This window comes from Haliaeetus albicilla, chromosome 12 (genome assembly GCF_947461875.1).
Source record: "Haliaeetus albicilla chromosome 12, bHalAlb1.1, whole genome shotgun sequence".
NCBI classification, from domain to species: domain Eukaryota; kingdom Metazoa; phylum Chordata; class Aves; order Accipitriformes; family Accipitridae; genus Haliaeetus; species Haliaeetus albicilla.
The window spans coordinates 23872883-23888142 of record NC_091494.1 but is presented as its reverse complement, the minus strand read 5'-3'; the positions used below and the strand labels follow the sequence as shown (position 1 = coordinate 23888142).

Sequence of the window (15260 nt, the reverse complement as noted above, 5' to 3'; positions counted from 1 at the left end):
TCTTGGTTATGGTTAGTTGAGGGAACTAAAGCAGTGACAGATGAAGACAAAGTTCCCAGATCAGAAAAGAATTAGGCAATCTGCATGTGTTCAAAGTTGACAGAATACGGCTATTTCTTGGCATTGCAGCCATTTGTCTTAAGAGACACCAAAACACAGATGAACAGCATGTGCTGGTTTTGGCTGGGATAGAGTTAATTTTCTGTCTAGTAGCTGGTATAGTGTCATGTTCTGGGTTCAGTATGAGAAGAATGTTGGTAACACACTGATGTTTTCAGTTGTTGCTAAGTAGTGTTTGTACTAAGTCAAGGATTTTTCAGCTTCTCATGCCCAGCCAGCAAGAAGGCTGGAGGGGCACAAGAAGTTGGGAGGGGACACAGCCAGGACAGCTGACTCAAACTGGCCAAAGAGATATTCCATACCATGGGACATCATGTCTAGTATATAAATGCGGGGAGTTGGCTGGGGGGACTCACTGCTTGGGAACAGACTGGGCATCTGTTGGTGAGCAACTGCATTGTGCATCACTTGTTTTGGATATTCCAATTCTTTTAATATTATTGTCATCTTATTATTGTTATAATCATTATTAGTTTCTTCCTTTCTGTTCTACTGAACTGTTCTTATCTCAATCCAAGAATTATACTTTTTTTTTTCTTCCCAATTCTCTCCCACATCCCACTGGGTGGGAGGAAGTGAGTGAGCAGCTGCGTGGTGCTTAGTTACCAGCTGGGGTTAAACCACAACACAGTACTACGTAGGTTTGACACTTTTATTAACAAAGAACCCATGGGGCTCATTCATTAGTACAAAATACAATCATGTTTCTGTATGTTAAACAGCATTTTTTTTTTATTTCGTCTCTTTTAAACTGTTTCACAGTTATCAAAACAAAGCCCCTGCATATTGAACTTATTATTGTGCAAACAGTCATCATTTTAAGGATCAATTTCTGCACTATGCCAAGTGTCAGAGAGCAGAATTTAATCTTGTTTTCACCCTTCCTCTGAAGGGCCATGGGTGCTTCCTAAGAAACACATTCTAGTTGTCTTTTTTTGCAGCAAACAATCTAAGGCCACAGTTTATCTGCAAATAATAAAACAACTCAAAGATTTTTTTGCGGGGGGGGGGGGGGGGAAGCACATCTTTACCCTTCATGCTCGTTTGCTTGACCATGTTTACACCAGGTAGCACACATCACCTATTAGGTATTACAGTCCAAAAAAGCACCTAATGTTCTTTAAGCTAATATTCTGCATTATTAACATGCAAGTTAATACACAGCCACATTACTTTTCAAGTAACTATAATGGTATCTGTTTTGAGGAAAATACGCTTGTTCCCTTTCCAGGTGACATGAATGAAAATCCTGCATTGATTGTATGGGCACACCCTCACTTAAATAAAAAGGCATGAGAGCTACATCTTGAGACTCAAGATAAATACTAATTTTTAGAATGTCCTTTCTAAAACATGCACTCAAATTTTGGTTAAAGCTGCATTTGCTATAGAAGACAATACTTAAAGTTGCAAATGAAAAAAATAACTGCAGTTTGGAAACATGAATCTCAACCAGTATGTCTCTTACACTGATGTAAAAGTGACTTGAGGTGAAGTGCTAGAAATCAGACAATGTAAGGAAGTCATACTAAAAGAAGACTAAAAATATATATCCGCATATGCCTGTAGAAAAATCCCTGCTTCTTAAATGAAGACAGATTTCATAAAAAACCATTTAAACTTTTTTAAACTGCAGTTATTGATGAAATGATGGAAACTCAATTACTATTCTTAGAGTTATCAGAAAGTACAATGTTTTACCACATGAAGCACCGGGTTTTAAACCCAAACCCTTCTGTAAGACATATGGAGTAGTTCTAGTAGTTCAAAATCCCCTGTAGTTTAAAGACTCGACTGTAAACATGCGTTTTAAGAATGCTGTGTTTCTGTTCCTTTAAGTGATATTGATGGTGGCTTACTTATTCCAATTGATGCTTGTCAGGAAGCAAACATTCTACTTTAAATGAAGGCAGCAGAAGGGCCAAGTAAAATGCTGTGCCTTCACTCTTAGCAGCAACAAACTCCCACTGTTCTAAATGACCTGAGGAAGAAAACATTAAAATATTGCACCAAAACAAAATTAAACAGCAAAAACAAACAAGGAAACACACGAACAAAAAATAGTATGGATAGCAAATGACCAGTGCAGCCCCTGACAATAGATCTCTAGACAAAAATGCAGGAGTAATGAAAAGCTTTGTGCCATTACCAGAGGATTTTGTTCCCCTGATGTCTGCTTTCACATCAGTTATAAGCTATGTCTATTCTGGGTATATTTACACCTCTCCCTACACCTCCTATCTCATTCACTAACCACAGAAACTATTTAGGGTCCCTTTTAGAACCTTGAAGTATACTGGAGCTTTAACAAGACTTCTTTTGGTCTCAAATCAGACCGTAAGTAAATATCCAAAACAGAGGTAGGCTTATAAAGGCTTCTGAATAAATAAGTATTGTCCATTTTGCTAAGTATACCTGCTGTTGGCAAAAGGATTCTCCCTTGCCATGCTTCCCCTTATCATGCTATCCATAGGCTTAAGATGCAGAAAAAGAACTCACAGTAGAAGAGGCTAGAATAATTCCCTTAAGAAATCCCTTGAAAGAAAGCATAGTGCATAAGCTCTTATCAAAGTTCAATTTTCTTTTACATACTTGTCTTTCATTCAGTAAATGGTTGCCTTCATAATATTGCGTAATAGCTATTCTGTCATCCATGATGTCTTTAGAATCATTATGAATGATGAAATAGTACCACTTGGCAGTTGTTAGAAGGGCAGGTTCTCATGGAATACAAAGTTAAGCTAGAGTGAAGACCTCACTCCACATTTTAGTAGTGTTCCTTTCTTGGATGCAGTCAGTGCAAAACTGAAGCCCCTTGAACACTGGAATCTTTTGGAAATGTTTTCTTACCCCACATTCTGTTCTACTACGCAAGTTCTACTACAGAAGTTCTCAACACCAACATCATTATGTAAATTCTTCCAGAGTGTTCCAAACAAAATATAAGTTATCTTCAGAAGATCCTTACATCTCCTCCTTGTACTTTATGTAGTATATCCACTTTTTTGAAAGCATTCAGTATTTTCAGGTACTTCTCAAGTATCCCAAACATAGCTGCTCCCACAATATCCTCTGTGCAGACTAATCCAGCAGATTCTCTTCCATCACCAAACATGCTCATACCTCCTCCATTTTCCTTTGCCTTTCTTGTATACAAACTTAAGTTTTGAAAAAGAAAACTGTTTCCTTTTTAGCTGCACTACCAGCTCAAGCAGCAGAAAGATTAAGACATTCATCACAATGATGCTCATTACAAATCCTCTTCAGAGCATGAATGAAACAGGCTGAATTTCTTCTACATCAGTTGGATGTGGATCAATCTACAGAGAGAAGAAAGGCAACAATTACTGCCTATAATTCTTGCATTTCTGTATGTGGGGCTTTTTTTGCCCTTTGACAATAAAAACACCACCTGCTGTTTATTTTTTTACCTCTGAATAAAGAGGTGGAGGCTGAAACCGGAACTCTTGTATGTAAGCAAAGACAGGACAACACAATTGTTCCTCACAGTCAATTGGTGGTGGATAAGCAGGAACATGTCTGGAGAACTCTTCCTCAGACACTACATCAGCATAATTTGGTGGTGCTGAAACACAAGAGATGCTATGTCAAATTTCAAACTATTCACTCACAGCCAAGACAACATATGCATTACAGTATCCAAGACCATGAAGACTGTATTAAACATTGCACTATTATCAAATTGAATGAAGTGCACTATAGTCATAAATACTGTAACTAGAATTATGTTTTTATTAAGCTTAGGTGATTCAGCAGGAACACTACAGATTCTTTTAGGGCTACTCCAGCAACATGCCTGTGTTGTATCATGGTATATTTAGTAATGATTAACTTTAAGGTGTCTACCTCCAAAGTAGAATTCCCACTATCGGAAGTCAGTTATTACAAGATTCAATTGAAAGTAATCAGATAGGGGTAAAGAGAGACTTAAAAAAGGCTGGAGCTAGGGTATCCTCACCAGTCCTTTTGGATCTTGACTTAAGATTTATGTGCGTCACTTCTCATGAGTCATACTTTAATGGCCTACATCCCTAGTAGTGCCCTTAAAACTGCCACAACTATCCTTCTGTTGTAGGCAGTACTATGCTGTATTATAAAGAGTGCAATATGTATTACCTTCAGGGTGTTCTGGCATGGTCAATGCCAGCCAACTCATATCCATACTAAACTGGCTGGTAATGCTGGAGTTTCTGCTTGAAAATCCAATACATGGAATGGTGCCAATCACCAGAGGCATTTCAATCATCAATTTCTTAGCACCAGGAATATGGATATACACCTGTGTGACAAGCCCCAAATAAAAAAAAAGACATCATCAGACCCCACTGAATTGCTGCTCCTAGAAGCTACCCTACTCCCTATACCGCAGATTTTATGTTTAAAAGTTAGGAATTTTCTCATCCCAGGTATGTTTAGCTAATACTCTGGTAGCTTTCATTATTTTTCAGCTACTTCCTTCTTTCTGTACCTTGTCCCTAGATGGCATTAAAAAATGCACAACAGGTTGACAAAAATAATTATGCACTTGACTTTCAGTCCTATCTTCCCATTTCTGAGAAGAATGACTAGAAGAACCCATTCAGCTTCAACTACTTTCCCCCGATAACCTCTGCAGGTCTAAAACTACACTGCTTCTTCCTCAGAAATGTTTTTCCATTTTCCCCGTTATTCCAGTCTTCCTATTTCAGAGTCTCCCCGTGATCTTCAGTCTCTCACCTATATGGTATATGATATTTGTTTATATTTGCTGTTGTTCCCAAATTCAAAATCTAATAGCTGCTCAGTAGAGAAAATTATTCTGTTCCTAACTCAATGTAATATTCAAGAGTATGTACATTTGTAATAAAAATCCATACTTACAGCTAATGAATATTCTACTCTAATAATACAGCAGTCAAGTATAGAAGGGGATACAGGTGGGATTTTCAGAGTTTTCCCATTCCAGGTATCTGTACTCCCAGAGGCAATATGGTTTCCTCGGACATTGGCAACCATGTGACGGAAGGTTTTTGTCTTCCCACTGGCCAGGTAAGTTTGTGTTTGGAAAATGGCAGCTTTTGGAACAATCAAACGAGAAGAGCAGTTCTCAATTTCTGCATAGATTGGTATGGCTTCCCCTTAAAGGCAGAAAAAGTTCAGTGAATAATTTGTATTTAGCAACTTTCCTCTGAGAGTATCAAAGCACGTTATGCAGCACGTACATCATCTGTAATGTTATGAGAACAATACTTGTTAGTTTCCTCAAGCTAGTTGGTTGGGGTTTTTTTGTTTGGTTGGTTTTTGTTGTTGTTGTTGTTGTTGTTTTGGGTTTGTTTTTTTTTCTTCTTTTTCCCCAGAGTGGTATCCAGGCAGAATTATAGCCACCTACTACATTTTATGTATAAACAATGATTCATTTTGAAACATTAAGCATAATATGAACAAGCTATAAAAGCTTTATTTGCAAATTACACACCAATCTTCCTTTTGTATAGTACTAACCAAATTTCAAAACATTTTATTTCCTCAATGTATCTAATGTTATCAAGATGACAAAGAAGCTGCTAAAGCTCATTCTTACAGAAGTGTAAACCTACACAAACAGGACATAAAAACCCGATTACATCCCCAATTAAGTATTTTATCCCAAATAAAAGCATTTTGTTATTCTTTACACTCAAATGTACATGGCTTTTCCATATGATTACTGACTAACAGACTTGCTTTCAATTTGTATTCCCAAGGGGGGATAGAGGGGAAAGGCAAGCTGATTTTTGTTAAAGCAAGTTCATATAGATCTCAATTTACTACCTACTAACCGAAAGTATTCCTTCAACTATGAAGTGCTGGCTTCAAAGTGATAAAAAAACCCTATTAGATCTTTAATATTCACATTTTTAAGAGAACTACTCTTACCATTACAGTATCCCTTCCTCTCAATTTTGGCACTGAGAGACACTGGCCCAGAGGTGAAAAACCAACAGCCAACCATCTTCTCCTGACTTCTTAGAACAGGTGTCTATAAAATATAGAGTATTTTTCATTTTATGGCATAAAGCTATCAATCACTTGCAGTTTCATGGTATGCCTATCAGTCACTGCAATCTAGCTCTAAAATCCACTTGATTTCAATCACCGTACTACTCAATGCAACTGGAATTTTGCCACCATGTAAAATGGAACCAACGTTTGGCTCTCTGAACATATGGCTGTTTTAAAATCCCAGCCTGCATTTAGACCATATCTACTAGGTAACACAGAGACCCATGTGCATTTGAACATATTCCGTCTTCAAAAAGATTGATTTAGAGAATTTTATAGTGACTTTTTAAAGGTCTAGTAAGAGTATTGTGGTAATTATGCCCATGTTACTCAGTGCAGAAGAATGCAGAATTAATTTCATTTGCAAGCGACTAGTAGTTAAGCAAGTAAACTGTTTTTACCTTTGTATCCTTTGTAAGAAAGGATCAACATACACACTGGGCTAAGGTGATGCATCTTCATAACTTGCAAGCCACACAACCCCCCAAAAATGTAGGCTTATGACAAAAACCATCTTAATTATTCATGGAGGACTGTCACATTAGATGACATGTACGCTGTCCGTAAAATTTCCATTAGAATAAACTTACTTACAAGTAGACACGTCAAGGGTCCAAGCCAGGATTCAAGCTACTTAAAATGATTTACTGGGCACTAGTGCTCAGTCAATATAATTATGAAGTCTAAAATTTGTGGTGTTTTACACTTTTTTGCATGGTAGCCTTGGAATCCATTAAGACAGGCACTGCCTACTTTGTGCCCCACAGCCCTCTCCTGTGCAATAACCTGTGGCCTACTCTATCCTTGCTGTATCTGGATATGCTGTCTTCATACTCCTGACATACACTGTTGAATATAAAGACTATATTCTGCTTACAGATCTCACTGCCAAAATACTTCTCCAAGTTCTCTCTAGAGAGAAAGATTAAAATGTAAGCATATAAAGAGGAAAAAAACCCTGCTCAAAACATCTCTTAGCTCCATTCACATCATGATGAAATGTTAAAATTATCCTAGCATTTTAAATAAAATAGAAATTACTCATTCATATTTAAATGAATAACCATTTAGATCCAGTTGCTATCATGAAAGTGCAAGGTATAATTTGATATTATTTTCGTAATATGGGTTGAGATAAAAGAATCCAGCTCATTAGCTTCCATCTTGCCTATTTTCTCATTACTTAATGCCTGATCTTTCTTATTACTCTACAGTATTTCTAGTGATTATTAGAAACTCAATGCTTTAATGTGGCCAAATCTGTCATAAGGAAATAACTGAAAAGATCTCTGAAGCAGCTGCATGCACGCACTTAATGTTAGAAAACGACATGCAAAATGGAAGGATACGTAACATAATGGCCAGAGCATAAATGACAGGCTGGGCATGATTAATACTCTTCTATAATTACTGTTCCTCAACCTACTATTATTGTAGAGTTTAGGACACTGCAGCCCTGTGAATGTAGTTGCTCTGGTAAGAGTAACTACTTTATGCTTCTACATTATTATTATTAAGCCTTATTTATGCATCTGAAGCCTGCATAACTTTTTGGCAAGAGCATCTCTGCCAGCAGGGATGTAATCAATGGTATTAAAAAAAGCCACTCTGTTTGCTATTCACACAACCTAAGATCATCTATTTATAGAGAAAAGCTTAGGGAGCTTATATGCTTTCAAGAAGTCAGAAAATGACACTCCAGAATAACATAGAAATGGTGATGGATGGATGTGAATGCTTCTTGGAAATGATTTTTTTGCAGCTGGCTTTAAAGGGGGGAGGAGGAGTGCAGGATCCTCTTACCAATAAAGCTGGTGAGCTGACGTCGATATGGCTAATGACCTGAAGCTCTGTCTGTACACTTTGATCAGGTGCTGCAGGCCTCTCCAGAGTTGCTTTCACATAGTACTGAATACTGCCATACTTCCCAGTAAAAGAGGTCACCAGAGGCCTGAAACAAGCAGTCATAAAAGCATTACCAGACATTTGTAATTCAGCTCCAAACATGAACGCTTCCGGTATACATCAAAGTTTACCAATTTACAGCTTGTACTTCTAGGGCCTTAGGGAAACTGAAGCAAACAAGGCACGTCTATGTGGCGGTTGATTAAGACAAACATATAAAGCTGACCTATCAGTTTGATATTAAAAAAACCACACAAGTCAAATTACATTAAGTTAATGCCCCACAACAAGCAGTGTCCAGCACAATCCCTTCAGGTTGGATTATTTAACTTACTCTTGAGGGAGTTGAAAGCTGAATGGAAATTCATGTCTTCCATCTAGAAGAATTAAGCTTTCCTCACCTGTAGGATAAAAATGAATAGTATGTTTTAGTTATTCCATAAATAGAAGAACAAAGCAGATGCTTTTATAAATTATTTATATATAACAACACCCAAATGCGAGGTACTAGAAGAAGTTTTTATTGATCCCAGTGTGTTCTAGATTGGAGCCCATGCTTTATTTACGCCGTGATGTGATTTCAATGAAAAAAAATCAAGGAAACATCAAGACCTTGAGTTTCAGTTCAGGACTCTGGCCAATTTCTAATCCAAAATGGCTTCTGGAAAGCATAAAGCAAGTTTCTTTTCTTTTTCAGCAGGACAGCAATTAATCTACTTTTTCAATTAACAATTAAACTAACTTTTGTGCTAAAATGCTGCAATTTAAGGTCAGTATTATGAAATACTATTAATATATGTACTCTTACTGCATTCATAGAGGGCCTACCGTTACACAGTTTTTAAAAGCCTGAATTTCCTTTTCCTACAGATAAACCGGAGATGCGTTTCACCCTTACAGAACAAAATGTCATTTCCCTTTCATTTTTCAATACTGCCATAGTGCTGCGGTGTCCGAGTGACAAAACTGCCAGCTAGACCTACGTAACAAAGAGCTTCCCCTTTTTTCGTAAGCCACTGCAAAAGGAGGCCGACTGCTTCGGCTGTCTTCCACGGGCAGCTTCCCAGATGCTGCTTACAAAGCACAACGAACACGCAGGTGCCCGCTGCAATTCACGGAAGAGCTAACCTCTGCAGGAAACCAGCGCGCAGCATAGGAAACCAAGAGCTGCAGACCTTCTTCCAGCCCTGTTCCGCGTTTTTCAGCCGTTTATACAGAGAACCGAGTGACCACTTGACGAAGCTGTAGCAAGCCTCCCCTAGGCATGCCCGTGGAGGCTGTGGCTACGCCGGCGAGAGGTTTCCAGTGCGGGAAGGATGTCCCCGTTGGCCGGGCACCCACCCGGGCCTCACGCTGTTTCTCAGCACCCAGGTCGGATACCGGTTTCTCCCGGGGGAGGGTTTCAACCCTCAGCCTTCCTCCCCTCTGGGAAAAGCAGGGGTGGGCGCCATCCTGCCGGGGAGCGGGGCGGGGGCTTGGTCCCGCAGCCTTACCGCGCCGCCTTCCCCCCGCGAAGGAGGCGCAGGCCCCCCGGTCCCACCCCCGCTGTCGCCACGGCGGGCGGACGGCCGGGCGGGCAGGCAGGCAGCCTCCCCTCAGGGCCCGGCCCGCGGCCCCGCACGGCCGCGTTCCCTGCCCCGCACCCCCCCATCCCCGGGCGCCCCTCACCTTCGGGCGGGTCCCGCAGGAGGCTCTGCCGGATGTCCAGGTAGCGCACCTCCGCCTCCCGCCGCGGCCCCGGCCCCGGCGCCCTCACCGCCACCCCCCAGGTTCCCGCCCCGGGGACAGCGCCCGAGCTCTCGCTCCAAGCGACGCGGGCCCGGCCGGCGGCCTCCAGGCGCAGCCCGCGGAGCGGCAGCGGGCCCGCCAGCTCCAGCAGCACCTGGCCGGACACCGTGTCCCCGCTGCAGTAGCCGCCGCCGCCGCGCCGGGCCTCGTCCTCCAGCACCAGGGCCAGCGTCTTCACCGTCCCGCCGGCCCCGGGGCCCAGGCCCGGCCCGGCCGCCGCCATCGCGCCCCGGCTGCGGGGGAAGCCCACGGCCGCCGTCGACGATTGCTTTAAAGCCCGCCCGTCTCCGCCAGCGCCCGCAGCGGAAAGTCCCGCCCCGGCCCGCTCCTCATTGGCCACCCCTCAGCTCCTCGCCCTACTATTCGCCGCGGGCTGCCCCCGGGCCCCCTCCTCATTGGTGCCTCGGCGGGCACGCACTCGGAGTGCGTCACGCTGCGTGATCACCCCGGCGGAGCCAATCGGGTGCGGGCGGCCGCGCGTGGACAGCGCCCCGATTGGCAGGGCGGCCGCAGCTCCCTGGCGAGAGAGCCAATGGCGCGGCACAGCTACCACGTGCACAGCCTGTGGATAAACAGGCAGAGAAGGGGCGGGGCGAGGCCCGCGGGGGCGGGGCGAGGCGAGGCGGCGGGGCGTAGGGGGCAGGGCGGGGAGGGGAGGGGAGGGGAGGGGAGGGGAAGGGAAGGGAGGCCCGGCCCGGGCGGCGGCCGATCGTCCCTCGCCGTGGTGGGGAGGGCCCGGGCAGCGGGGGCCTTTGGGGGTCCGGGCCCTCGCCGTCCCATCACCAGGCTGTGGTCACTGCCTTGGAAGCCCGGCGGGGCGGCGGGCCCCGCGCTGTGGGGAGGACTCGGCCCCTCGGCGGGCCTCGGTTCCCGTCATGGCGGCTGAGGGGGGGAAGGGCCGGGCTGGGCATCGCGCGTTGTGTTCTGTCTCAGCCTCTCCCCGCTGACAGCCGGGCTGGCTGAGGACGTTAAATAGGGCGAAACGATGCAGTGCCGCCGTTCGCTGGGTTTGCCCAGGGTTTGCTTCAGCAGCTCTCTGCTGCCTGCGTGAACCCCTTTCCCGTCCCACTGGTGAGCAGGCGGTGGAGGGCTTCGGTCTAAAGGAGCCATCCTGGATTGCCTGGAAACCGCGCTGTTTGCACAGATGCTGAGTTTTTCTGCACTTTGTAAACCAAGTGCCCTGGTTCAAGAGCTTGTTCCTACAAACGCTGGTTTTGTAACTGGATAGCTAAATGGATACACGGAGCGGCATGCCGTTAGGCCTGAGCAGTGTGGCATAAACCTTTCCATACAAATGAGCTGTAGGTAATGCTTGGAAGATTTATCCACTAGAATAAATGCAAAGTTTGCTGTTATTTCCAATTTTTAGAAGTGCAAGCTAAGGAAAAACCCCAGCATCTATAGGAAGAGTGGCAAATATGTCTATGTTGATAGGTGAGTATGACCAGATCCAGCAGCCAGACGGAGGTGAGGCTGCTGCAGCTCCGGCCCCAGGTCCAGCCAATAGCCCACCCAATAGATGTTACAAGAGAATATGTTTTGCATACACTGGACAGATACTAAAATTAGTTTTGTTCTAGGAAGTGTCATGTTTTATGGTCGCCTGAGTTGGCAGTAGTGCATCTTCCTGAAGGTGTGTACGGTGAATGATCTGCCAGCATTTCCATTGGTAACGAAGGAGTCACTTCTCGATCTGAGTCACCTGCCTGCTTGAAGCTTCCGACAGCTGCATCTTCCTGCATTCCTCCATCACTCTGGCGTGCTGGAAAGCACCAGCCTAGTGTTTCCCAGCTGACTCAGTTAATTACTGAAATTAGCAAAAAATGTGTTCCAGACTCAGAGCCTTGGCTTTTAAATAACTGACAAGATAATGTCAGGCTTCCTCGGAATCCCTGGCATACCTTTGTGATATCCCGTCCCGTGAAAAACAGGCTTATATTTAGAGTTACTTCTGTGATGAAGAACTTGTTCTTGCCAAGAGTGAGGTAGGCCTTTTGAACACTCTTCACTGGCTACAAGTTAACGTGCTCTTGTGTGTTAATCAATAATAATGTGGGAAAAAAGTAACGTGGTTACAGATGGGGTGAATTTGTAGGCTTTACTTGGACCCTTGGCCACAGGTTCCCCAGGTCACGATGAAGAATTATGTAACTAAAGGAAATAATGCTGTGGTGGTTGTTTGAGTATTTGAAGAATTTTTGGATATTCATATCTCTTTGTGCTTTTTGAAATAGTTTTTATATAAACTGCAAATGTTGCATTATGGTTGGGAACTGTGGTGTATAAAATCATGCTATCTTTGTTATTTTTTAGTTCAATTAAACTAATACAGCTTGAATGTCTAGTTTTGCATAAATCTTTTCCTTATATCCAGTTTTTTACATTAGCAAGTATCAAGTTAGTTTTGTAGCCAGCCAACAGAACATGCTTGGATGTGTGTACTGAGTATTTCCTTATTTGCTGAATTTGCTTAGGTACAATGTGTGTATGCAATTTCTTGCAACTGATTTTGAAAGTACGATACAGAGGAGAAAAAAACCCAAACCAACCCAAAATCCCACATATCCCTTTTTTTCCTGTATGAATTAGATCCTGTATAAAAGGAATTAATTCTCTTATGGGTATTATGCAACCATTCCTGTTTATTCTTTGCAAGTGCAAATGAGTTAGATAAGGAAATGAATAAACATGGACAATTTCTTATGAAACAAAACATTATACAGAATTAGTGAGAGTTAGGAGGCTTGAATAACTTGAACAATTAGCCTGTAGAGGACACAGTTAATGGGAACGTTCTGTCACAGTCAGATGATACTTGTTCCAGATGTTTGTTTGCCCTTTAATGTACTTATTTTTTCAGCAGGATTCAAAGACCAGAACCTCTTGAAATTATCATGGAGCGATTAGTTTTCTCATCCACCCATCTTGAGAATACTTTCTTGTCCATGAAGCATTTTATGTGACCAACACAGTGATGTTGTAACATGAACAGTGGAAACCACCACATCACTATTTTAGTCTCCCATAAGCCAGAAGGAAGGAACAGAAGATGAACACTCAGGCAGTGTGGGTGTATGTGTGTGACTGGATATTTGTGTGTGGGTGTATGTGTGAAAGAGCAAGAGATATATTAACATGCTTGATTATATTTTCATTTCACTCATTTTGCCACTTTATTCGGGACTATGTAAGAAAGAGCTGCCTGAACAAGTTAATTAATGCACAGGTTAGCCTGTAAGAGTGAAGAATACACAAAGAAAGGTCTCATTTGAGAGTATCCACAAAGCTGTGAACAGCTCTAGCAATAATCACAGGCTTATTTTGAAGGTGAAGGATCTAGGAGAACATCTTCCTACAGCAGCTGGTAATATCCTAGCTCTGCTGGATAATTTGGAACTGACTGCTATGGTCAGATCACTGAATTTAGAGGAATCTGACAGTGTAAGTTTCTGCATGTAATAATTATTTTTAACTCATTTCAGTGTACATATTGAAAAAAGGCTATCAGGGCTTGACCCCACCAGAAGAGGTTTTGAAAGTATCATATAGATTCCAAATTTCCACAATGGGAAGGACACCCGATATATAAATAACCATTTTTGTGGAAGACACAAGATAAGAAGTGGTCTTAGCAACAATGATCTCTGCCAAGAAGGTCTCCCTTTTTCAGGGATCCAAGCTGTGACTGGGAAGGAAGTGAAAAACTTAATCAGTATTTGCTGTCCTTTTCCTGCTCGAAGGGAACTGAGACAGAGCCCTTAATCATGAGTCAGGCACCAGCACTAGGAGTTTGCCAACTAAGCCTTTCTGATCTTAATCAACAGCCTGACAGCTTAGAGAGTGAGCAGCTATTTCTGCTACTGGAGGAGGACTTGAGAAGTGTTTGTGAGAGCTGCTAACAGCTAATTTACAAACTGTGGATTTCTTATTTGAGATTGCTGTACTATAACATCCGTTCAAGTGTCTTTCTTATCCAGTACCAAACACAACAGGCAAAAAAACAGTGACTGAGCTGCAGTTGAGTTCAGTGGAAGAGCCATGAGATAGACTCTGCTTGAATGAAGGCCTCACAAAGGCAGTGAACAGTGTGTAAACTCCGTACTGGCCTTTTTTCTGCATGGTAGGGAGGATTTGCCCATATACCTCGTCCTTTATCTGCACATAGTCTCAACTATCTCAGTAGGTCTGACAGATGGTCGAAAGCAGTTGGGTGAGAGCAATCTTTACCCGTGAAAGCAGATATTACAGACTCTGAAGCTCCACAAAAGCCCTCAGAATATAGGGCCTTTTTTGCCAGATATTCAGAAATGGTCTTTCTGGTTTGTTTATGGAGTCGGGACAGGGAGGGAAGGGAGACAATTCCTTTCTTTCCCTAGTTCCTGGCCTTTTACCAGCAAGTTCCTTTACCAGCGCCGTGCCAAAAATGCAGCCCTGGAGCAGAGTGTGAATTCTCCCCAGCACTCCCAATCAGCACAAGAAGGCTACAAATGGGTATTAGTGACACTTGCTGTCGCGTAGTCTTTTATTGCTTTTATTCTGTTACCAGTAATTGAAAGGTCAGCCAAATTTTTCTTAGACAATTAAGTGACATTTACAGATAGGAGATTGCAAGGAGCCAGAGATGCTTTTCCGAGTGCTGCTGCAAATGCAGTGCCCTGCTAGTCTGATACATCACCACTGCCAATGTGTAAAACACCAGTAAACATATTTTTAAGAATCATGCTGTATGTGGTACAGTGAGAAAAGGAAAAACTGAGATACTGGCCCAGGAATCTAAAGGTGTGCACTTTTTCTCAGCAGGTGTTTGTTCACACAGCCCGTCAGGCAAAGCACAGTTGTCTCGAAGGCCAAAAGACCAATCTTAATACAAGGTTATGTCTGTAAATGGAAAATCACAAATGACAGTAGGACAGCCGATGCAGGAAGTATGAGGCAGAGGAGGGACAGAGTAGGTTGCACTAGGTTGATGACTGAGAACTCACGCACTGAGTTCTTGGTTCACACAGATGCCTCCTACCTTATCCTTACCTTCCGAGGGGTGGGAGAGGTGTGTCTCATGCATAGGTTGAGAGGCTGGGGTAGAGGAAAGGGTTGTGGTGCGAACTACAAAGGATTCTTTCCACTTTCAGTGGCAGCACAGTGCCAGGACCTTCCCCCCTCACCTCCAGAGGAACAATCTCATGAAGTGGCAGCAGCAAGCCTGCCTATAGGACAAGGGTCCTCATACCAGTTCCTAGCCTAACGCACTGGGATTGCATCCCACCATGTGATGGACCATCATGTTGCTTCATGCATTGGTAAAGAAAATATTTGTGTGACCTGTTGTTTGCTTAAATATTTACATAGTGAATCAGATTGCAGGTTCTGTTACAGCTAGTTCCTTTAGATAAAAGTGATCTAAATCC

At 42.9% G+C, this 15260-nt stretch overlaps 1 protein-coding gene and 1 long non-coding RNA gene across 3 annotated transcripts; one reads left to right on the top strand and one right to left on the bottom strand.

Annotated features, from left to right (window-relative positions):
- Positions 1 to 758: 758 nt before the first annotated feature.
- On the bottom strand, positions 759 to 10396 carry ARRDC4 (arrestin domain containing 4). 2 transcript variants are annotated; one of them, XM_069798507.1, is made up of 8 exons: positions 9736 to 10396; positions 8402 to 8468; positions 7966 to 8113; positions 6037 to 6139; positions 5002 to 5258; positions 4258 to 4420; positions 3552 to 3706; positions 759 to 3440 (listed from the first exon to the last, which is right to left on the bottom strand). In XM_069798507.1, the coding sequence occupies exons 1-8, from the start codon at positions 10076 to 10078 to the stop codon at positions 3384 to 3386; spliced, it is 1293 nt and encodes a 430-aa protein (XP_069654608.1). In that variant the 5' UTR covers positions 10079 to 10396; the 3' UTR covers positions 759 to 3383. The 2 variants fall into 2 exon arrangements, with proteins under 2 accessions (XP_069654608.1, XP_069654609.1); XM_069798508.1 differs by lacking the exon at positions 9736 to 10396 and adding an exon at positions 9196 to 9675.
- A 162-nt stretch (positions 10397 to 10558) lies between these two features.
- Positions 10559 to 12193, top strand: LOC138688305 (uncharacterized). Its single transcript, XR_011327336.1, has 2 exons — positions 10559 to 11289; positions 11436 to 12193. It is a non-coding gene; the product is annotated as an uncharacterized lncRNA (long non-coding RNA).
- The last annotated feature ends 3067 nt before the right edge of the window (positions 12194 to 15260 follow it).

Bases quoted from the DNA above. Each gene is read 5' to 3' on its own strand.
- ARRDC4 (XM_069798507.1), bottom strand. From the start codon at position 10,078: ATGGCGGCGGCCGGGCCGGGCCTGGGCCCCGGGGCCGGCGGGACGGTG. The intron at 8,114-8,401 runs GTAAGTTAAATA...TGCTTGTTTCAG, and splicing joins AGCTTTCAACTCCCTCAAGA to GCCTCTGGTGACCTCTTTTA. The intron at 3,707-4,257 runs GTAATACATATT...CTTGTGTTTCAG, and splicing joins CATGCCAGAACACCCTGAAG to CACCACCAAATTATGCTGAT.